Genomic DNA, 23524 nt, shown 5'->3' with positions numbered 1-23524 from the left:
TTTTTTAACATCTTGGGAATTTCTTAGGAAGGGAGCAAGAGGACAATGAAGTGAAAACTTTTAAGTTATGATAGAAATTCTAGAAGAGTGCTGGGTGAATTGACTTGGCCTGGAAACATCTCATTGTTTAGCTAGGAGTACTCAGAAGAAACAGTTCATACATTAGATATCCTCTAGTCAATATAAGGTTAAAATAAAAATCATCTTGTTAATACTGGTCTGTGTTACTGCTGGCAGCATTGCTGCTACTTCATTGACCTGATGAATCCAGAGCTTGTAGTTTCCCATGGGGACAGACTAAAAGCCATAGTTGGTTATCTGCAGGACCTAGCAGCAATTTCATAATGATGGCTTGGAGGCTGTCAGGGAGGAAACACTCAAACCTGGCCACAAAACCCACTGTCCTGGGAAAGTGGAGAACGATACAGCAGTGGGTTTGACTTGCTGTAGCAATCATGACATCAGGCTATGGTCATACCAAGGCATGACATACAGCAGCCTGAGAAGACAGAGGCAGGGACCAGTTGGATTAGCCATAAAAGCTAGATGGACGTGTAGGCAAGAAGTCAACCTAAATTCAAGCTTGAGTACAGTGAGTATTTAAAATTCTTAGTCTGAGACCTAAATGTGTAGCCTTGAACCATGGAGGTATGCTGGAATTGCTCATGGGTTCAATCTGTCCTTTCTGCAAAACTACCAATGGGCTGGATGTGGACCTCATTGCTCACATCTCTGTTCACAGCCCTTCTTCAGAACTCAACAGTATGAATACTTCTTTCCTACTGCCTCTCAAATGTGTTCTCTATATTGCTTTTTACTTTTCGTGGTGTAGACAGATAAAAACTTTCTCTCTGTGACTGAAATGGAATGTAGCACTGACATGAGCCTTCCCTTCTCTTAGGTTGCCTCTTCACAAGCAGAATTGCCAATGAAGTTCAATTGAGGCAAAGTTGCTTTTTGGGTTGAATCCAGATTGTCTTCAGGCCCGTTTCTGTCTAAACTTGGAAACTGTGGAATGTTCAATACAGTGTGGCTGTCTTCCAGACATCAGTGGGCCAAAACAAATGAAAATGTGTGATTGAAAATTGTGAAATGCTTGTTCATATGTATGTATGAACATAATTTTCATATATACATACATATATATATATATATATGAATGGCATTGCATTATTTTTACTGGAAAATGTTGAAGATTATTTACAAACCAGTGCTTTCTCTGCTTGCATTTTCTCTTCCACAAGCTTCAATGATCTCTGTATTGTGTTTAGAATTTGAAGAATCAGTGTGCCAAAAATGTGGATCCAGTCCCTGCCCTGAAAAAAGTCTGTCAGGAGAGACTAGACACAGTTGCTGCATGAGCAGAGTGTAGCAATGGCTGACAATTTGCTTCTCCAAGCGGTTCATCTGTCAATGGCCCTGGTTTTTATTGGTGTGGTGATTGGGTTATTGTCTCCTCAAGCTTTCTATTGTGTGGAGCCAGCTGCTAGAGTGTTGCCTGTATTAGTACAACTAGCAGTAATCAAAAGGAGTTTGCTTATCAGCCAGGAGCATCCTGGACAACCTAGTCTCCTGTGAGGATGGAAGAGCTGAGGATGGAGTTTAGTTAGCAAAGATCAGGTTTGTCCATGGGAAGCTGGCAGCATTGGAGGTTTCAGACTGGGCCTGTTGGGTGGGTTTGGCAGAGCTGCACTATTGGTACAAATCAGCCACCCGTGAATAGGCAGAAATGAGATCTATCTGTGTTACAGCTCAGTAATGAGCCAGCTTGTGTTCCGAGGGCCTCGCTGCCCTTACTCAGGAGAGATGTGGTGATATCCTGAACAGGTGTGTTCTTTCCCAACACTGGGCAGGAATCTGGCTTTGATTTGGGTTGTGAGCTTTCATGAGAAGACCCACAGTGTGTCTACTTGCCTTCTCCCCATCTTGCAGCAATTAATTAAGAGTAGGACAGAGCTGTACTCAGCCCTGGCTGGAGCAGGTGGCATCCACTTGTGCATGCTATATACAATGTTAGGTATGTTCTTGCAGTGGCAGTCTCAGCTTTGCAAGCTTTATTTGACTCTCACACTAGGATACCAGTGACTCTGCCTGCATTTTGTGGTCAGGTTTGAGTTTCATGTCTAAGGTACCTTTTAGTGGGCCAACTCCAGCTAACAGCTCATTGCTTAACTTTTAAGGGACCTGTAAAAATAATCAGTAATCAAAGTAAGCATCTATAACATAAAACATCACAAAGTCAAGCCTGTCCTAAAATGAAATGACAGATCATAGCTTTTGGAAGCTGGAGTCTGTGCATGCCTGGCAGCTCAGTGTCCGAATTCATATAGCAGTCTGAGCCCTGACAATGACATCTGGGAGTGCAATAACATGACATAGAGTACACCTTCTTTTGCATGGTTGTCCTCTGAGAGGACAGGGCCATGTCTCTCTCATATCACTTCTTACCCTAACAGGCACTGAGCAGTATTTTTCTGCATGTCCCATGCTTCTCATGTTAGTCACTGGTCACACTTCTGCAATGATTCTTCATCCACAAGCTTTAGATTGTTCTTCTAGATAAACATCTGTGCTAATGACACACAAATTGGTGCGGTGTTTCAGGTATTAGCTTGTGTTTGGAAGCCCTTTCCCCTGTAAATTTTCAAGTCTAACAGTAAACAGGAATACCTTCACTTTCTGCACCCCACTGGCAGCATGATTTCTGATGAAAATTGTTTGAAGAATGTGATCTGGCATATTTTTTTATATTAGAGGTGTCAACAGTGTGCAAAACCAGCACAGCAGGTTATAATAAAGTCTGTAAGTTTTAGAGCTACAATCTCTTGGCTGTATTGCTGGCAGAGACAGACAGCAGTGGGGACAGCAACAGCTTTCATGCTTCATTAGATATGCAAAGGAGGGAAAATAAAAATATTGGAGGGAAGAAGTCTGATACAGTAGTCCGTCTTTTTTTTTTTTTTTAATGTGGCTTTTCCTTCTAGAGCAATTGAGAGAAATGTATCAGTATTGATCTTGTATAAATTCCTAGAAACAAAATAACTTCTCCATTATTCTGAGTCAAGCTCCAGAGTGTAAGAGGTCTGAACTTTCATGCCATGCTTGGCTGCCTTACCTTGCCCCTAGACTGCAAGGCTTGATGCAGAAGTTGAATTTGGAAGCAGTTTTGTCAGGTGGTGGTGCTGGCTGCTGCTGAGCTGTTGAAAACTGGCAGTAGGCAGCAGAGCTGGCAAAGCCCCCTGTGAGAGAAATTGTGGTTCAGAGTTTCAGCCAGTTTCAGTGACAGCTTAGTCATCTAAAGAGAACTTGCTGTGCAAACATTCTGCCTAAACCAAGTTTTCAGACTTTACAAGTCACTCCAATTGTACATCCTTTATCAAGATGGTCACTTTTATTTACCTCCTTTGTAATGTGAGTGATTTCATAAAATGTGTGTAGTGAAAACACTATTTTAGAAAGGCAGGCTTTCTCTCGAAGAGTCTGCAAATAATTATGGTTTGTGATAAGTATGTGCTGACAATATCTGCATGAGCAATTAATTCAACCTACAATAACTGCAAATGCCAATTAGGGACACTTTGAGTGTGCTGCTGCCCCATGTGCTGATACCTCAAAAATGGAAATCTGAAAGTGAATTTCAGAAAACTGTTTCCTCATAAGAAGAAATGAACATGGATCTAGCAAGGCTGCTTTCCTTGGGTTTGCTAAGACACAGTTTCTGTTGACTTAGAACATAAGGATATTTGAAGTGCCCTCACAAGTGTATAGCAGAAACTTAGTATTTTATTAAAAGAAAATGAGGCTCTTGCAAGGCTTTATTTTGTGGGTTTGGGGTTACAGTGTTAAAAGCCTATGACACCTCTGTTTCTGCCTGTTAACCTTTGGCAGCTGATAGGACACAGAGTATATACAGTGAAGGAGATTAAAACCTGGGGATTTAAGCATTTTGGTCAAACTGTCGTGCCTTACTTTAAGTCTTCCTTAAGGCATCTGTAGATTCCAGAGAGGAATAGGAAAGAATTTGTACTCGGTTACTTTCTTCCACTTGTGGCCTTAAGGAAAGCATCCTAGAGATTTGCAAGGATACACACAAATAAAAAGGCTTGAAAGGATGTGTGTGTAGTCTATTGTCAGTTTTAAAATGTCTTAGGGAGGGGCAGAGATGACAAGATATGTCTCCTGATTTCTGAATCAGTGTAGTGGAAGTGGATGGCATCCTCGTGTTTTTGCAAACCGTTTTGAAAACATGCAATTGTTGCATGTGATACTTGCTCATACAAGTGTCCACCTTTTAATAAAGCATTTCTGTAACGAAGGCAGTTGGCTTGCTTTGGAAAGAATGAATCCTCTGAGGGTAATAGGTCTGTTAGAAGTAGACAAAAGCCAGCTTAAGGGTCTTGCTTCATTAATACACTTTCTCTCAACTGGCTGCTTACTGATATTCTCACAGCTTCCTAGCCAGCCTTTGGTGTGACATTCATCCTAACTCTACCCTGCCATAAACTTGGCTCTGTGCTGCTCCCGCACTGTCTGCTTCAAAGGTGCAGTCGATGCATCTCCACTAGCCCTTTTTAAAAGTAAACTTTCAGTTCAAGTTGTGAATAAGTCATGTGCAGAGTGTATTCGCTGTGAAGTAAGAAAGACTTCCTTAACTGCACTGCTGAGTGTCTTTAGCACTGTTCATCAGGTAGCACAGGTGTAAATTGCCAGAGTTTATGGAGTAAACTGATGTGTTGAGAACACTTAATTCCTCAGTTTATTCTTAGCCTTGGCTAGTAAATAAGTGCCACCTTGTACAATATTAACCATCTCGTTTGACAAACAAGCAGTCCTCTTAATTATTCAGTGCCTTGTTTTTTGATATCTCCCCCAAAACTCAGTTTGACCAGAATGGGTTGGGGTAGGGGCTTTCTTTGTTTTTTCCTAACTAGCTTGGTCACAACCTGCAAATTCTTGATGATGGTCAACTGTAGCTGCTGAAATACCTAAACCTTCCTCAGGCTGTCAAAATCAATCAGGTTGACCTCTCCCTGCCTTGCTCCTGAGCTGCTGTGGTTGCTGTCCTGTGGGTGCCCTGTGCCACCACGCCTGGCTTTGGTTTGTGAAGGCTTCCTCCTGTTTCCCAGAGATAGGAAAAGGTGGTAGCTGCTCTGACCTTCTTCATTTCCAGTGTCCTAACCTCCCGCTCTGCTAAAGGTCTTGCAGAGATTAGGCAAGGACAACATGGTATTCAAAAGAATTCATTGCTTGGTGTGATTCTAATATCTAGTATTCTTCCTCAGTGATTGGGATAACTTCTGAAGATCTCTAATTTTCAGACATATTAAACTGTAAATTACTTGTGTACTGGAAGTTTTATAACCTGTGAATTGGAGATTCACACTTAACTAAAAGTACTGAGACACGAGCTTGTTTAGGCTGGCAAACATAGCTGCTGCCTCACCAACTGGTGACATTATTTCCTTCTGGATATTCCCTGTTGGCCTGCAAGTCAGTGCCAAGGTATATAGAATGACTCACTCCTTGTAGTGCTTCCAAGATGGAAATTCTAAAGTCTAAGCTTGGAGGTGACAATATTAGTATGTTTTACTTGTTAGACTAGGGGTGAGCCCAAAGGGGACACATCCATATCCAGTAACTCCCCAGCTAGTGACTGCCTTTTTCTTACTGAGTGGATTTTTGTGAGGCTGGCTTTCTGTTTGGGAAATTCGCTTGGACGGGCTTGTATTTTTAGGGAGGATTTTGTGTTTTAGGGAGGATTTTATGTTGCTCTTGGGCAGAAAGCTCCCATTGTGAAGGAGCTCAGGCTGACGCTGCATAACGTGAGGAGTCTCGGAGTCTCCTACGCAGCATCCTCCCACAGCCTGCCAGCCCGAGAGCACAGCGCTGCTGCTCTGCAGAGCAGTGGGGACAGCGCTGGGAGCTATTGGCTAAAGTGATTATGAAGTTAGGAATCTCCTCCTCGCTTCCTGCGGGCTGTGTAATAGAAGAGTAAGACTTTTTAATTAACACAATAATCTGAAGCGAGCAAAAGAGCAGAGCTCAGCTAAAACAGTTTTCCCAGCTGTTTGGGCAAGCAAATGATGTGAAATCTGGCATGTTAACTTTACATTGGCCTTTGACTGATTTGACATGTGAGGCATAAAACCAAACAGGACAGTGGTGCTTTCCTAGGAGAAATATGTGTTAGAAATGAGATTCTCCCTTCTATTGACTAGCTTTTGATCTCTAGGATGCCTAGCTGGTCTTGAATGCCTCATCACTCTTTCACTTTATATCAGGTAGTCTTAGTATCAGGATTTTCCAGATTTTTTTTTTCCTGCAGACAGTCAGGTAATTCATAGCCACAACTCTTTTCCCAATTTTCTTTCTTGAACTTTCAGTACCTTATCTGTGTATTAAAAAGTGGGGACTGAGAGTTCAAGTGGATTCCTTTCAACTAACATATCATTTGATTTGCCATGGTCGAAGGCCTGACTTGTGTGAAATGAGCTGATACAGACAATGGCAAGATGAGCTGTCTTGTGTAGAGTCTTAGCGTGGTGATGTGGTTGTTAAATTGCATCCACGCAGAAGGAAAAATGAACTGAGCAGATAAATGCAATCTGCCTGGGTAAGAAAAGAAGCCTAGGAAAAAAATTCTACTTCTGTTTTATTTTATTTTCTCACTGCAGCTCCCTGAATTAATGTGGTGTTAGCTGCTAAGCTAAGGACAGGTGTCATTGACTTTGGAACTTGTTTATCCTGTCTCTTTTATGCTCTAGCTGTCCTTCAGCATGACAGGAAGCTCTGGGATCTTCTCGGTTTCTGCAGGAGGTGCCCTGCACTGATGCTTGTACAGAATACAAAGGTGTTGCACTTTGGTTTTTGGTCACCTTTAAACATATAAAGTGTTATGTTCATAACACTTATCATAAGCACAAAGAAAACTTCCTTAACCCTGAGAGCGAGTTGTTGGTTCTTAATGTTGATCTGAACACTGCAGCTGCAAAACTTTGTGAAGCTGGTATACCATAAATAAGATGTTCTATTAGCTAGTGTTTTAAAATACGGCACTGAGTGCTGAGTGTTTGTATCCCCCCCAAGAGCATCTTAGCAAGAAGGCATTTTACTCACATCAGCCTCTGAGCTATTGTTTTGTTTTATATAGCTATTTGTCTTCAATTTTCATGTCTTTGGAACGTTTATCTTCTGAAGATAGAACACGTCATTGAATAAAAATTCTTGTCTTGGTCACCATTTGGCTCCTGTTGTGGGAATTAATTATGGATTTAGTAATACTGCCTGATCTTATTATTAAAGATCTTGCCAATTCCTGATGCTGTCTAGCAATTTAAGTGAGGTGAGGAAAGACAGAAAAAGAACACTGGGCTTTTGTCTAAAGAAAGCAGAAGATGTTTTTAATTCCTTCTTGTTTCATATGGGAGGTGAATATGTGATCAGGCTGCTCACAGTAGAGCCTTGAGGGACTGAAGGTGGAGAAAGGTCTCAGAAGCAGACACAAGAAGTGGTGAGCCAAGGTTACTACTGGTAGCAGTTCACTGTCTCTGGGCTGGGACACAGCCTGTGTCCAAACTTGTCAGCTTAACAAGCACTTGCCTTTTGTATGGAGAGGATGCTTCTGTTGAAAGCATTCTTGGAAACAAACTATGTAGTGTAATGAAAATAAGTCCTAACATACCTCATCTGTTCTTTCCTGCCTTTGAACCCTGCAAATCCCTCCTCTTTCCTCTAAAGCTGCTGGGCTTTGCGTAACCTCTGATGTATTCTCCAGGTTTTTAGTTTAACCATTTTAATGGGAGCTTAGTCTCCTGTGCACAGTAAACTTTTATTTTTAGCACTTCAGGATTCACAGATGAAAAGGACTTTATGTAATTAGTTCTCTTGTGTGGGATGCTTTTCTTTAAGGTGTCTTTTCTGGAACTTGAAATGGTAGTAAATCAGGAGGAGCAATTCCACACTAAGAAGTTGCACAGCAGTAGTCTGGCCACAACTTAATTTTCCAGCTACAGTAAAATTCATGTCCTAACATAGTTGGTGCACTTAGAGCAGGGATCAGGCTATGAAAGCTGTATGTTCTGTCAGGTGAATGTCTGCCCCTACCCCCCAGTAATCAACAGGCAAATGTGGTGATGACTCAGTGCTGTTATCTCTGGTGTAACAGGAAAGGTGAGATCATTAAGGGAATTCCCAGTGGCATGAATACTGGGTGTACCCGAGGCACTGGGAACCTCCGTTCATTGTGGCAGGAGATTGTTAGCAACCGAGATCAGGGCTGAACTTGAGCAGTGTCTGTGTTTAGCATCTCTGGAGCAGCTGTGCCAGTCAAACCATCAGCAGAAGTGCCATCATTTGCTTCTGCTTCTGGCAGAGTTATGCTTTCATTCAAAAAAAAAAACTTGTTTGGGTAGAAGTGTAGGTCTGTATTTCTGTGTTTGGTATAACTTTGCTGGTGAAATACATGGGGTAACTGGTGCCCGAGGAGACATGTTGATGCTCACAGCTGTCATCACTGATACTCAATAAGGGGGCAAAATGCTTGCACGAGGTCTGAATTATATTTAGTAAATAAAGAAAAGTTTTCCTACATTTGAGCCAGTAAATGTCAGCTTCACTTGCCATGTGTCATATTTTGTTCTGATATCGTGGAACCTGATCTAATTCTCTAATTTCTGAATAATCACTTCCTGTCTGCCACTCCCTTGTTTGTATCATGTGCTCAAAGGAAGAAGCATTTTTTAAAGGAAAAAGTGCACCAGCCACGAGCTTACCACACTCACATAATGATGGAATATCTCAAAAGTTGGAAGAAAGAAGCCAGGTTTTAAGCAGTATAGACATAGGTGGTGCACTTGGGATTTTCTTTCCCCCCCCTATTTTTTTTTCCTTCAGTTTTGTAGATCAGTGCTTAATGTTCTAGGAAAAGAGAAACTTCACAGTCCAGATAGTGGTCAACTGTGGAATAAGCCCCTCAAGCATGCAGGTGCTGTGAGTGTCAGCAGATCTTGGGGAGTCTCCTCAGCTGCAAAGTTTGCCCAAGCTGCAGCCTTTAGTTACTTTGTGTACGTAATTGGGTATGGAGCTGTAGCCAGTGATGGAGAAAGGAACATAGCATTATAAAAGTGTTACAGAAATCACTTAGCTGGTAACTCTACACAGTTGATCCTTCTGCCTGAATCACCATGATCCTTTAAGCTACTTCTAAGTAAAACATGTAGTTTTTACTGACAGAATTGGGGATGAGAGTTAAGGGTCTCTCACTTTCTGATGACGGCCAGGAAAGGTTATTGCTAATCTAACATTAAGAGTAACAAGTTGATTTTGTTTTAAGCAGTGGGAGCCATAGTTCTTGTATAATAGACAAGGCTTCATTTCTGTTTTGAGGAACAGGGGTGGGGACATTGCTGTAACCCTCTTGATTCATGGTGTTAAGATAGCAAAGGAAACGAGGAAGTGATGTGCTGCTGTAGCCCAGGTAAGAGCCACCACTGCAGCCGGGTTATGGGAGCCACATAGTAATGTGCCAAAAATGCATACGAGTGTGAAGACCACAGGGATTATGATAAATACCACACTGAGAGCCTGTGAGATAAAGCTTTCTTCTTCAAATATGTGCTGTTGTACTAGGAAAAAAAAATAGTATGGCAGAGCCTCTCCCTCCATCAAGATGGCCAATGTGTCCTTGGCTCTATAGAGAGGCTTTCCATGGGGCAAACACAGGCAGTCCTCCTCAGACTGGCTTTTCTCCATCCCTTCCTTAGCTTGTGGGCAAGGGCTCAGGGTTCACCAGTAGCAGTGTTCAGCTGGGGTCAGCTGTGCACTAGGGATGGGGTTGGCATTTTTCCCGTTTCCCAGGTAGGAAGTTTTTCCCAGCCTCTGTAGAGCAGATCGGCTCTGCACTGCCTGGCACATGGCTGGGCCACTGCAGGTGCGACTGAGCTCCAGAGAAAAGTCTCCTTTGCGTGATCATTCAGGAAAATTCTGACTTTGCCGGTAAAACTTTTACTGCTTTACAACCTGTCCTCAGGAAAGAGGGCTTCCTGGCTTTTGCTTTGTTTATAACTGGGAAGAAGATGATTTCCATTTGTGAGGTGAGCAGCCATGTCCTCTGAAGGGGGAAGGGTGCTGACAACTTGGGAAGTGTTACAGATGCAGTTTGAATTGTAATAGACTGGGCTCTTGACCTTGTTTCTCCTCTGCATTAGAAAACCGAACATTAAATATATTTATATAGTAGGTGCTTGCAACTTTTCTGCTTTGTGCCAGCAGTGCTTTGAAGTTGCTCCTCCCTTGTCCTCCACCACTTGGGGACCCACGATTTTGCTTCCCTCGCTGATGCTCCTTTCTCAGTGCCATCATCTCCATCTGGGACGCCGGCCGGACTCCTCGGCGTGGATGGCAGCTGGCTCAGACCTGCTTCTGCCAGGGCTCGGTGCCGCTCCTTCTCCTCCTGCCCGCGGGCCTGCTCCTGCCTGCCCCGGCCTGCTCCAGCCTGGGGAACGGGGGGCTGGAAAACATGTCTCTGCAGGAGCAGTGCCGCCTGTTCCTGCCCCAGCAGCACACCGGAGATAAGCTGTCTGGGATTCCCACGAGCCAGGAGGGCATCCCGGTGCATCCGGGAGGCCACAGGAGGCTGCCAGCGCCATAGGGCCCGGGGCGTCCTGTCGGGGCCGCGGCCGTCGGGGCCGGCCATCGCCGCTGTTCATCTTGTGACTAACCTGACTCCAGCCAGCGAAGTCTGGGAGGCTCCCAGAGGTCGTGACTTGAAAGACAAGTGTTGTAATTAATTTCTTATGCCACGCTTGTTTTGAAGCCTTTTTAATTCCATGATAAGAGGCAGAATCTGGACTTCATTTACAATCCACTGGGTTGGACACAGGAACCAGAAAAGTGCTTTGTGAAGCGCTGGAAATGTTCCCCCCCCCCCCCCCACCTTTGCAGGATGTATGTGGTATTATCACACCACAACAGTGAAGCTATCAAAACATTATTGTGTCCTTTTTTGAACAGAGAAAACACAACCTTAGAAAAAGGTTTAACCACATAAAACCACATATTTTCTCTGAGAAAATCTGGCAGCAGCTTCAGAACACGCTGGGATAAAGAGTGTGGAAGAGACTGACATTTATTTATTTAAGTCTTATATTTTCATTAAATATGAACTTCTCCAGAGTTTGGTGATTTTTTTTAAAAAAATATTTTTACTGGGAATTTAGAAGAATAAGGAAAAAGGCACTTCCTAGCTTGCCTGTCTGAACTAGCTTGGGGTGAATAAGGTGTTACTCAGCAGAAGAATGAGTGAGAGAATGACTTCAGAACAGAAAAGAGTCTTTTTAATAGTATCCTTGTATGTCACAGATTTAATGTTTGCAGCAATTGAGTGTCTCTATTGCCACCTTTGAATAAGTGCTCCCAGTTCTGGGATGTCTTTTCCTTCCAAGAAAAAAAACTGCTTGCATGCTAGAGAAACATGATTAGCAGTTAGCTGAGCACAGGGTAATAAAATAATCTTGATCGGTATCAGTTTTGCTTTTAGCTATGGAGGGAGGATCACCCTAGAGTGGAGGAGAGGACCTGGCAGGGAAGGTGTCTGTAAGTGGCAGAAAGTAGCAGAAGGGAGTGTGAAGTACCACACTGGATTAGGGTTCCCTCAGGTGAGCCACAAGCTGTGTTAGCTGGGTAATAGAAGTCCTGCCTTCCTGGCATGCCTCACTTCTGCTGGCTGTTTAAATGATCTTTGATGCTGAGCAAATTACCTCTGAACAGAGGAAAATGAAAAGACTGTGTTTTAATATTTTTTGCCTGGAGGATGATGGTTCTGATCAGGTTCAGTACTGCAGCCCTTGAAAATATTTTCCTTTCACCTATGGCTCTGTAAATAGTCTTGTCATGCAAGTAAATCACCTTTTTTTTTTGTGCTGCCTTTCCAAGCTACATTTGAAGCTTCTCCTGAGACTAGTATGAGACAAAAATTTGGTTTCTTTTCAGAGGTATAAAATTTGTATTCTGAATTCATGTGATCCTGAGGTGTTTTCTTTGTTATTATTATTACTTGTGATTTTTCCAAATATTGCAGCTATGAAAAATAGAATTATATTCTCCTGAATTTGCTCTTTGGCTCAATCTGTAAACATTTTGTGCCTTCCACGCTTAAGACTTGTGCAAGAAGTAATATTTTCTACTACCAGTTGAGAAACTGTTATATTCAATCTTCACCTGAAAAAATGTATCACTTTTTGTGTCATAAATGAGATTTTGATTGTATCTGCACTGGCTCATAAGAGCTTTTGCAGTTTTGTGTCTCATTTTGTTTTGCATAGCATGCACAGATTTTCTGTTGGAAGAAATGATTCCTTTAGTGCCTGTTTGGGGGAGCAAATGGTGCTCCCCTCAATTATCTGATCTGAATGAATAGGACAGTGTTTGCAGGTGAAAAATGGAGTGGTTGAAGTAGAATAATTAATGGTTGCTTTTTAATAACTTTAAATCTTTAAATATGTAATGACTTGCTGAATAGATTGTATGAAATTATCGGTTGGAGAGGGTGGTTTTGAGGGTGAACTCTCTCCCTCCCCATCCCCCCCCAATATCTTTGAATAGGATTGCTAACTCTCCCATTTTGGTACCATCAGCTGAGTGAACACAGTTGTGGGTGGTTGCTGGGAATTGTTGGACACGTGGTAATAGACTCCTGTGGCCAGGCCAGCAGGAGAGCTGTTTACAGGTGATGCTGTTGCTCTCTCCATGCGTCACAGATCCAGTGCTGCTGCTGGGTGTCCTCACTGTCCTGGGAAGCCATCTCACCATCAAAACCTCCCAGGCAGCACCTGTGACCTGAGATGAATGTAATAATGATTGAAATCTGAGAAGTGCAGCAGAAACATGACTTCTCCCAACTTCCGACTGACCTCCTGCAGGAAGTGGGAAAGATTAACTAATACTTTAAAAAACCCAGCAGTGAAGCCAAAGCTCAAACCCCGCAATTTTCTAGTGCTGCAATAATGTAATCTTGGCAGAATGTGGTTTGTGGAAAGCAACAATGGGAGAAAGGCTGGTTTTGTCATGTTTTAGGATAGAAGAGAAGTCACATACCAAACTTAGAGGAAGAAAACCCTGACAATCCTGGTAATCGCTATCTGCACTTCCACTGTAAAATTTGGAGTCCTGTAGTTGGCTTATGGGGCAGTTTGGAGAGGTGGGTTTTAATATTTCTGAGGATAAGGATAACTTTGGGAGTTATGTGCCTGGGTGCTCACTTTTATTTGCACCTGTCTTTTCCAAAGGCTCACTTCTTTCGTGGGGCAAACATGCAGGTCGTGCTTCTGCTCCATTGAAGCGGGGCTGGGAGTCCAAGACAGGGGCCTCCTGCTGGGAAAGGATGAGGTTCAGCAAGGGAACAGTGGCCTCTGATGACAAGCAGGGAGAAGTGCAGGAGGCCACAGCAGTAGTGCAGGCTGAAGTCCCAAGTAATTGATTGTCTCCATCCTCAAGGCAAGCAGCTTAAAAATATTTTTAATACATGTCTGACACTGTAAAGAGACTGAGATGAATACAATTCTAGTTTTGAGTGCTGTAACATGCTAAAACAAAGAACAAAATAACATTTACCTTCTTGAAATAATGTAGGATATTGCAAGTTTATTGCAAACACGTTGGAAGTAGAGATACATTTATATTATACATCTGTGTTTGATTTTAATCCTAACCTACTAATGATCACTTCCTAAGCAGGAAAGCAAATTTATCTCTCCAGTTCTGACTAAATCACTGGAGAAAGAAGGTTGCTTTTTGGAAAACTGCAGTTTATTGGGCACAGTTCCTGCTTCAAAAGTCCTGTTGAATGTTAATGATAAACTATAACATTTAGGTGGTCTTCTAAAGGGTGATGAAATGATGTCCAGTTTCTTCTGATAAAGTGATAGGAGGGGAGAGAGAGGAGGGAATATCTGTGTGTGGGTCTGTGCATGTGTGGGATACATTACTTGATTTTTGACAGAATAGCAGCTACAGCTACTTTACCTACAGTGTGGGGGTTTTTTTTGTTTGGTTCACCCAGAGGTTGCTGGCAGCAGAATGGCTGGATTCTTTTTTAATATTCCTGCAACACATACAATGCAATGTTAGCATTCAGATAACCTTCTTTTTCCCGCCATTAAATACTCCTTGATGAGCAGTACTGGCACTGGTCTTTCCCCCATGTCATAGTTCATTTTGTATCTGTTTCCTCTTAAATCCCGTTGCATGCAGTCAGCCTTACAGGTCATAAATGAGAGACTGTCAGCTTATTTGCTGCCTGATTGCTTTCACAAATGCTTCTGGTGTTGATCTTTCTGAGAAAATAGAAAGTGATTGCACTTTCTGTCAAACATGGACAGTGTTTTGTAGCTGGGACACAGGAAAGGTAGAAGGGTTAAACATGACATGTTCCCTTGAAAGTGGCTTTATGACTGCTGCTAATTTGAATGCTCACTAATAGAGATCTGTTGGATGGAGGGTTGCCCTTCACTATTAATGACTCATTGGCCTCCTTCCCAAGCTGCCTGAAGTGCCGCTCTCCCTAGTGGAAGTAATTTTGTCTTTGAAGTACTTTCCAGAGCTGTCAACTAATGTTCCACAGTTCCCAGAGGAAATAATAAGCCATGAGTGCATGTACACTGAAAATGTAGAGTCTGAAATGAACTGTTCCTATAGGAGCCTGGCAGTCTGCTTCTCTGTGGAATTCAGCTTGTTTATACAATCTTATCTGGCTAAGGTTTGGTATTTTATCTGGCAGGCAGTTCCTATGAAAAGCAGCTGTCCAAGCAGTGGGAGTGGTGCTCCTGGTGGTTTTTTCAGAAGGTCTATAATTTCTTGTTTCATGTAAATTACAGAAACACAATACTCTCTTGGCTATAACCAAATGCTTTAAGCAGTTTTCTTAGCCTTATAAATAGCCCTTTAGTATGCTCTGCTGTTACAGGATTCATGATGCCCACTAGGAAGGTGTAAGGTATTCTGTCAAGCCACAGGCTGACTGTAGAATTGTCAGAAGAGCACCTCAAAGTTATAGATTTTACTGTTTATTTTTTTTTTACCACCACCATCACCACTGCCAAGAAAGTGAGCACAGTCTCCATCTCTGCATGAAGAGATCTGTACGTGTATCTTCTCTAACAGAAAGGTCCCAATGAATAAGTAGGTAGTGACAACACTATTTTAAAAAACCCAAAAACACCCCACTGTCCAAACACATAAAACCAGAAAATACTCAGCCAAAATACTTCAGATTTTGTGTGACTCATTAATAGTGAAAATGTTTCTTCAAATGTGATGAAAGCTGAAGCTTTTGGGGAAAAGAGTGGCTATTCAGTGCCTACAGAAGAGTTTGAGGTATTTTTTTGTGTAGCTTTGGGTTGCAGATTCAAGTAAGAGAGAATTGAAAAGGCCAAGAGTTCTTCTCCAGCTGTAGTAAATTATGTTCCTCATCTCTTTTTATAGGAACAGTATTTTCAGTCAGAAGCAAATTATTATTATTACAAATAAAATTCAGTCCAAGTCTTTTAAAATTTATCTTATCTGAAAGCACTGCATCTTGTAGATTAAAATGATCCATATAATCTGGCATATTCTGAGAAAGGAGGGACGTGTTCAAGACATAAAAGACTAATTCTCCCTCTGTCACCTGTATGTAAGTAACATTTAACTCTGGCCTCCTTTGAGACATAAGAAAAATATGACACCCTCTAAGATTCATTGCTTTAAGCATTGTTCAGATGTGCCATTTGATGACACTTCTCATGCAAGTGTACATGCAGAGTTCTACAGACCCCTTTTGCAAAGCAAAATTTGATATTGCAATAAATGAAAAATGAAAAATTGGCTGTCTGGTTCCATATGGTACAGTCTGGTCTTGCCTGAGATCTGGCCTCAAGGTCCATTTCTTTAGCTGAAGTGGCATTCCTGCTTGAAATCCTGTATGGTGAGAAACTCAAAACCTAACAAGCTGCTGACCCTCATTAAAAGTGTGTCATCATAAATTATGCACCGATACAGTTTCTGTTTCAGCCCAACTTATGCCACCTGAGCAGCTCAGTGCTGGAAAGGGGGTAGTGCACCATTGTGTGACCACCCCGTGGTTGATAAAAGTGCATGGTGGTGGCTAACTTCTCCCAGTTCTCTTGTGAAGAAGGAAATTTTATTTTCATTGTGGTAGGGATTGATGACTTTTTGCTGCAAAAGCAACAGCCAGTGATGTTAAACTTGAGATACTTTGCTTTATTCCTACAGCAAGGGTAGTGGTTCTAAATAACTTTGAGGGTGTAGCTATTTCATTCTACAGGAATTTTGTTTATTCTTATTTTTTTTTAATTTTAAGGTGATGTCTCAAGCAAATGTAACCACTAGAGAGCAGGTTATCTCAAATTCAAGTCATGTAATAATTCCTGTATTGTCAAAGAGCATGTATTCTGAACTTCAGTTTTTTTCTAGAAAATAAACTATTTTTTTTCTTAAAAGCTCTCATTTCTCTAACCCATAATGGCTTTTAACAAGTTTTATCTGTTAAAATTAGGATTTCATATTCCTCATATAGGATCCCATTTATAGTCAGAGTTGGAAACTACTGCTTCGCACTGTTATAAAAAAAAAAAACTCCAGTCATCAGCAAGACATGGACTTCATTTTTAACATGGTCCAGCCCTGTAATACTAAATCCTAGGAAGGTAACATTACCTGCATCACTTGTAATGTAATCCCTGCTCATTCCTGGTTTGTGCTTGGAGGAAAAAGTTAGCATTTTTCTGGTGAGATGGACTTTTTGTTATTAAAGGAGGTGGTTGTTTTGAAGCTGTTCAGAGGTTAGGAATGCTGACAATCATCTGGGGAGACTGGTTAGTGGGCTGAGCACAGGTGAGGAGGTCACAGGCACAAAACAACCACTTCTTTTGTGCCAGTGCCCTGCTGGTGGTTCAGCTCAAGGGAGGTGCTTCAGAAATTACTTATATCTGTTAGGAGGGCCATCATACTTGTGTGACTTGACTACTTTATGATCACAAACTTGCATCTTGTGAGAATTAACTCTCTAGGTTGTTTTTAATTTGCGGGAAAGAAAAGAGTTTTGTCAACAAATATTCATAGATTTATTATTTGGTAAAGCTTTCGCAAGTCTGCTCTAAAGTAATTTAAAGTATTAATGTACTAACAGTGAGAGAGGGAGATAACAGCTACCGCGTGCTTCCAGGGGATAGATGGCTAACCAGGGCATGTGTTTCATTTTATCTTCACTGCAGTGAACTGTGCTGACCTGCCTAATTTTCTGAGTCTTTAAGGAATGTGGGTTTTGTTTTAAGTTTTTTTTGCCAGTACTAGAGACAGTCTAAAATGCATAAGCCCACGTGTAATTTTAATTGACATCTTAAGCTGAAAATTTGTGATAAAGATTCTCTTGGACATTAAGGCACAGCACGACTATTCTACAACACTGTATTTCAAGTTAGGAAGAATTTGGATTCTAGATCTGAAGCCCCAAGTTTTCATAGAACTGTCACAAAAATTTTTGGGGTGAGCTGCGCACAGTGTTGGAGACTGTGGTGATGAAAGATATCTCTTGTACACCCATACTTTACAAAGAAAAATATTTGTTGTGAACCTTTGGAATCATCCATCAGAAGCAGCTGAATGTAGATGGTGATCTTGTTGATGGAAGAAGAGGAATAATACCTGGCTTTGGCTGCAGTAATTGGCTACTGTACTCAAAAGAGTAGTCACTGCACTGACTGTTCACCAGGTGGACTTGAGAAGGTGCCATCCCTCCACAGTCACTGTTTTGGCTGTGAATACCCTTCCAGAAACCAGCTGGGAGCTTCTTGTGTTTGGGTGGTTTTAAGCACTTCCAATGCCTCACTGTAAATAACACAACAGGTCTTTTGCAGCTGGTACAGCTGGGAGGAGAGAGAAGAGGTGAATATGAAGTTAAACACAGCAGATTTGTTCAAGGAATATCTTCATTTCACAGAAACTTTCTTCAGGATGACCTTCCAGATGCCGTGTGATATCCTCAGGGTTACTGCAGCCAGTGTAAATAAGTTGTTGGAGAAGGCAGAAGTCTTTCTGAAGTCTTTGAATTATTTTTTCCAGCCCAAAGGACTATGTAAGATCACTGCATAACTTAGATTAGCTGGGCTCCAGAGGTGATCCGTTCCAGTCTAACACCCTGCTCCAAGGAGGCTCAGTTAGATCAGGTTGCTACTGACTGGTTTTGGCTTTTTTTAGTGTACTTTAGTTAGTGTAACTTGATGTCATTTCTGTCAATAATATGTCTTGAAAGCAGGCTTGAAAATGAAACCCTGCAAGACATAAAAATGCAATTATAAGCTTGTTTTTACTAATGCCCTTTTTCCCCCTCCAACCTTTATCAGGTAGAGGTATTGTCTTACTCTCTCAAACTTTGCTATGCAAGGTTAATTTGTCAGAGAAGCAATTTTCTTAGTAGCAGTTCTGTAATTGTACTTTGTATGGTACTTCTCATCTTCAACAGGAGAACAAACTGAAAGTCTCTTCGTTTATCTGAAAAGTATGCTTAAACTCCTGGTGAAATAACTTTAGAGCTAGTGTGTGGCTCATGTTTAAAATTCATAGTGTTTCTATTGTGAGATGCAGTGATGCAATTTGTACACTAACAACTTCATGTCTTAAGTATTTTTTTTATGCAAAGCACAACATGAACTTACGTGGAATAACTCAGTTTACTTGGGTGAATTAAACGTGATTGCTTTTCACATGCCCCTGAGGTAACTGCTACAGAGACTGAAATATTTTAACAATTCCTTAAACTGCAGACCCCAGAAAGACATTTTCCTGTGAATCTTGCTCTCAAAGGCAGGAGTGTGTGTGTGTGTGTGTGTGTGAATCCATGTCCATTCTGTGGTCCTTAGCATACAGACTAAGCAGAGGAGTTTCCTTCTACCTGCTTCTCTTTCTGCCAGGCTGCTTCCTTACACAGCACCTTTTGTTGCCTGTCACTCTTAGCACTTTTTATTGCTGTCAGGTTCAGCTGAACCGAAGTAAAACACTCCAGAGAGGAAAGTGATATACCAAGAGATGCCTATTAACAAAACTCCCTTACTAGAAAATCCTAGGCTGAAAATGTATCTAACTACTCTCTTGCACTCTTGCTTTCATGTTTGTAGCTATAGTTAAGGCAGTATATTGGGTATTAAAATACTCCCCAGTTCAGACTTTTAGGTTAGGAATGTGTATATGCTCCTTGCCCATGTGAGAGGTATGTGTAAAATTACAGTCCAGTTCTGAAAATACAGTCTCATGTCCAAGATGGTGTATCAGGCTTGCAGCAAGAAATTGCCTTCTGCACAGCTGACAACAAGACTTGAGAATCAGAAGTCTCTTTTCTCCAAAACGTGGAAGAAGTATGGGGAGTCACTGTAAACAATTAATTCATTCTGAATGTTGTGCTGATGGACATAAAGTGAAACAAAGATTGGAGTAAATGGAAGAATTTGATTTTTCCCATATTAGTATTATTTTTTTCATATTATTATGATTTCCGTATTACTATTAATACCTTCACTGAACCAGTTGGAGGAGGAAAATGGCCTGCAGATTGAATTATTTTGTTTGATTCATTGGTGCTGTTTCTCTTTCAGATGAAGTGGACTACAGCAATTTTGGGACCAATACGCTGTCGAGGAAGAAGAAGGCTCTGGTGACACTGCGCAATGACAACCTCCGCCGGCGTCCCCACATCAACATTAGCATGCCTCATGATTTTAGACCAGTGTCTTCCATAATCGATGTGGACATTCTCCCTGAAACACACAGGAGAGTGAGGCTGTATCGGCACGGGTGTGAGAAACCCTTGGGATTTTACATTCGCGATGGCACCAGCGTAAGGGTGACTCCTCACGGACTGGAGAAAGTACCTGGTATCTTCATCTCCAGGATGGTTCCTGGTGGCTTGGCAGAGAGCACAGGCTTGCTGGCTGTGAATGACGAAGTCCTGGAAGTTAATGGTATTGAAGTAGCAGGAAAGACTCTTGACCAAGTCACAGACATGATGATTGCCAACAGCCATAATCTCATTATCACGGTCAAGCCAGCCAACCAGAGGAACAATATTATTCGGAGCAGTAGGATGTCTGGTAGCTCTGGCCAATCTACAGACAGCACTGCGAGTCACCATAGCTTGCCTACATCCCACGTGCTGCAGAACTTCCACCCTGATGAAATGGAGAGTGACGAAGAGGCTGACATTGTCATCGAGGGTGGTCTGGAGCCACAACACATTCCTAAACTGCACAGCCTTACTTCCAGTAGCCTCTCTCGAATCAATGGCAGCAGCCTTAGCCACAGACTTCAAAGGGACCTGGTGCTCAACAACAACTCTGGCCGAGAAAGTAACGGCAACATCCACAAATTGCTCAGTTCCTTAAAAACTGATCCTCGACACAGTCTGGTTATCCCCAGAGGAGGTATTGAGGAGGATGGAACAGTCATTACACTTTAGTAGCAATTTCTGCAATTCTCCTTACAGTCTTAAGTGCCAATTGGGACAATTGACTCGTGCAACACGTGCACAAAACAGGGAGCTGATATTCTCACAGACCTCATGGGTGCCGAAAATTGCTGTGTTCTAGGAAACGTGGCATCTGGAGTTAGATATAAAACTGTCATGCACTGCAAAATTTGTCAGGAAAAAGCCAGAGTGCACAACCTGGTTTATGTCCCAGCCCTGGAGTGAGAACACAAATTTGTTTTAGTTGGTATAAACCTAAGCAGTCTTACAGGCTACCCATGGCAGTGTTATATACTCGGGTTTGAAAGCATGGGTAGACGTATTTATACATGCATGTATATGAATTAGATTTTAATAGTAACAGGTATGTCTATTTGAAGTGGAACCTGGTTTTCTTCTAATACCAGCTGAGAGAGTGCTTTCTTAATAGCCATCCCGTCGTCTTCTGTTACATACAGCCCTTCCACCGACTTGTTTACACCGTATTCTCAGCGTTATGTCTAATCCAGACGAGCTCTGTAAAAGCAGCCGTTTCCTATTGCGGTGGTAGCAGCGTTCGGGAGACGCTGCAGACACATTTTTCCAAAGGAGACGACAGAAATCCATATCCATGTAAACCCGCGCGTTTTCCGCGGCTGCCGGGCCATGAGCGCCATCTGCCGGCCGGCGGGGGCAGCGCCGCTGCCTTCTTGTATTCTCTTTACCATATTTATTAGGTAATACCTCCTTTTTTTGGTCGTTGTTGTTTTGTTTGTTTGTTTGCTTGTTTTTTTATCCCCGCATCATCTCTGTTTTTTCAAAATCATGGTTCGTGTGAGTTTTTAGGTAGGCAAGCCTCAGAGCTGACACAAGTCTTTGCTGTACCTTCGGGGCAACCCGAATCTGCAAGGTCTTTCCTTGACAAGGGATTGCCCTATGGAGGGGAGGAGAGCTGACTGACTCTCAAGCCTAGCTTAGAATAGTTCTGTTATTTTTTTGACTCCTCCAGTAATAAAGCTTAATGTCTACACAGGACTTCTAGAAAGTTAAAAAAATACGGGATATTTGTGAAGATCACACACCTTTGCTGGGTGGCCAGGTGGCTAGTGAGTGACCCGTGACTGTCGAGTCAGTACCCGTCTGCTTCTGGAAACACCATGAGTTATATGAAAGTGGTTCTAATCTAAAATATTTTGTTATATCTTGATCAGTGTAAGGAAAAAAATATAAATGTTTTTAAATGTATTTTTCTACTTTTAGCTTGTGTCATTTGCTCTTTGTTTTTAACTTTGTAGTACATTGAAGCTTTTTTTATATGGTGGAATAGACATTTCTTAAATATTTTATGAATATGAAAATTCAGGAGTCTTGGTTTGGAAAAATTGCATTCAGTTTTGGAATCTGTGATGGCTGGAAAAAGGATGTGTGGACTAATTCATTGTCGCTAATTTAGAATACCTGTGGAACAAACAGTCTTCTACTCATGGTTAAATATATTTGGGACATTGAACTTAGTTTATTTCTTTTAGATTTGCTTTAAGAGTTTATTTTAAAAGTCTTTCACTTACTCTAATTAAAACTTTTCTAGGTAACAAAGCAGCTATAGAGCTGTACTTATTTTTCCCAGCACAGTAAGAATAGAACATTGATCCTGTTCATCTTAAAACTGTGTTTGTACTTTACCAAAGGTTTTCATTTTAAAAAAATAAAGCTGATTATTGGTGCAGTAAAAAAAAATAGCTGGATATGCTTCAGTCAATCAGACCATCTTATTCAGAAAAATTTGTTACAGCTTAAATAAGACTACTTTTATGAATAAGTGGATTTGTCTGGCTGAAGTTACTCATTTTACCTTAGTTAACTGATGAAAATGTGACCTTGTCTGCAATAAAATGTTCACTGTCTTCTACTCTGTATTTTTTTTCCCTGTGCCTCAAGCATTTTATGTGGAAATATCTCCCCTCCCTATGAAAACAAGGTATCCGGTTTGGGTGGCTCTTCAACTATGGAACCATTTTAGTGCAGTGTTTTTTCTCAGCGCTGCTTTTACTAAAGGTTCCTGTTATTCTGAGTTCCGTGGGAACCAAGTAGCTCCCTGCCCTCCTGACACCATGGGCTGCTGCAGATCTCTGGGCTTTGTGGAGTAATTCTGGCTCCTTGGAAAAAGGCCAGGATACCTCTGAGAGCCACTCTGCACCCCTTTGTCTGCTGGCTGTCACTGTCCCTACAAAGTGTTCTAGTAGTCTATCCAAACTTTTCCACCCCCATTCATCCCGGAAGGGAGGAAGCATAAGTTGTTTCGTGCACATGTACAAATTACAAACTGAGAACAGCCAGCTGTTGAGTGTCAGCCTTGGATCCAACACTTTGTGAAGTAACTTTTAAGGCTTGCAAACAATTTGTGCAGCATCCTCGTGGGGAAAATAAACACACAACCCAGCTTCTATTTTGAGTGCCCTACAAGCATAAGTGAAGATATGTTGTACAGTGTCCACTCACAATGAGCTCCCTTCCCAGCTCAGGCCGTAAAGGGAGGGATCTGCGGGTGGAAAGGCGGCCAAGCTGCTCGGCTTTCACAGGCCGGGGCCTCTTCGCCTGTGGGATTCAATTGCCGAGGGGGGCTCTGAGGGTGTGTGGCTCAGGGAGCAGCGGCACGCCAGCCCTCACTAAAGACCACATCCTGCGCGACCGCCCCCGCAGACGGAGCCGTCTTCCTGTCCCTGAGCGCCGCAGGGCCGGCTCGGAAGCGGCGGAGCCTGAGCTTCCTCAGGCACGACTCCCTGCCCGGGGCCGGGCCCATCCCGCTCCGCCCGCTCCCGGGGCCGGGCCCATCCCGCTCCGCCCGCTCCCGGGGCCGGGCCCATCCCGCTCCGCCCGCTCCCGGGGCCGGGCCCATCCCGCTCCGCCCGCTCCCGGGGCCGGGCCCATCCCGCTCCGCCCGCTCCCGGGGCCGGGCCCATCCCGCTCCGCCTGCCGGGAGCGCGGCTGCGCCGGCCCGCCCGGTCATGTGAGGGGCGGTACATCCCGGGCGGAGCG

At 42.6% G+C, this 23524-nt stretch overlaps 1 protein-coding gene across 1 annotated transcript in view; it reads left to right on the top strand.

Annotated features, from left to right (window-relative positions):
- PARD6G (par-6 family cell polarity regulator gamma) overlaps positions 1-20500 on the top strand; it is a 63051-nt gene extending 42551 nt beyond the window's left edge. Inside the window, exon 3 of the mRNA XM_062500602.1 lies at positions 19641-20500. Coding sequence (XP_062356586.1) covers positions 19641-20500 — 860 coding nt within the window. The remainder of the gene's footprint in view (positions 1-19640) is intronic.
- Positions 20501-23524: the final 3024 nt, after the last annotated feature.

The sequence above is a fragment of the Cinclus cinclus genome, chromosome 1 (genome assembly GCF_963662255.1).
Source record: "Cinclus cinclus chromosome 1, bCinCin1.1, whole genome shotgun sequence".
NCBI lineage: Eukaryota > Metazoa > Chordata > Aves > Passeriformes > Cinclidae > Cinclus > Cinclus cinclus.
The sequence above is the reverse complement of the archived record's forward strand: the minus strand, read 5'-3'. Positions and strand labels throughout refer to the sequence as shown.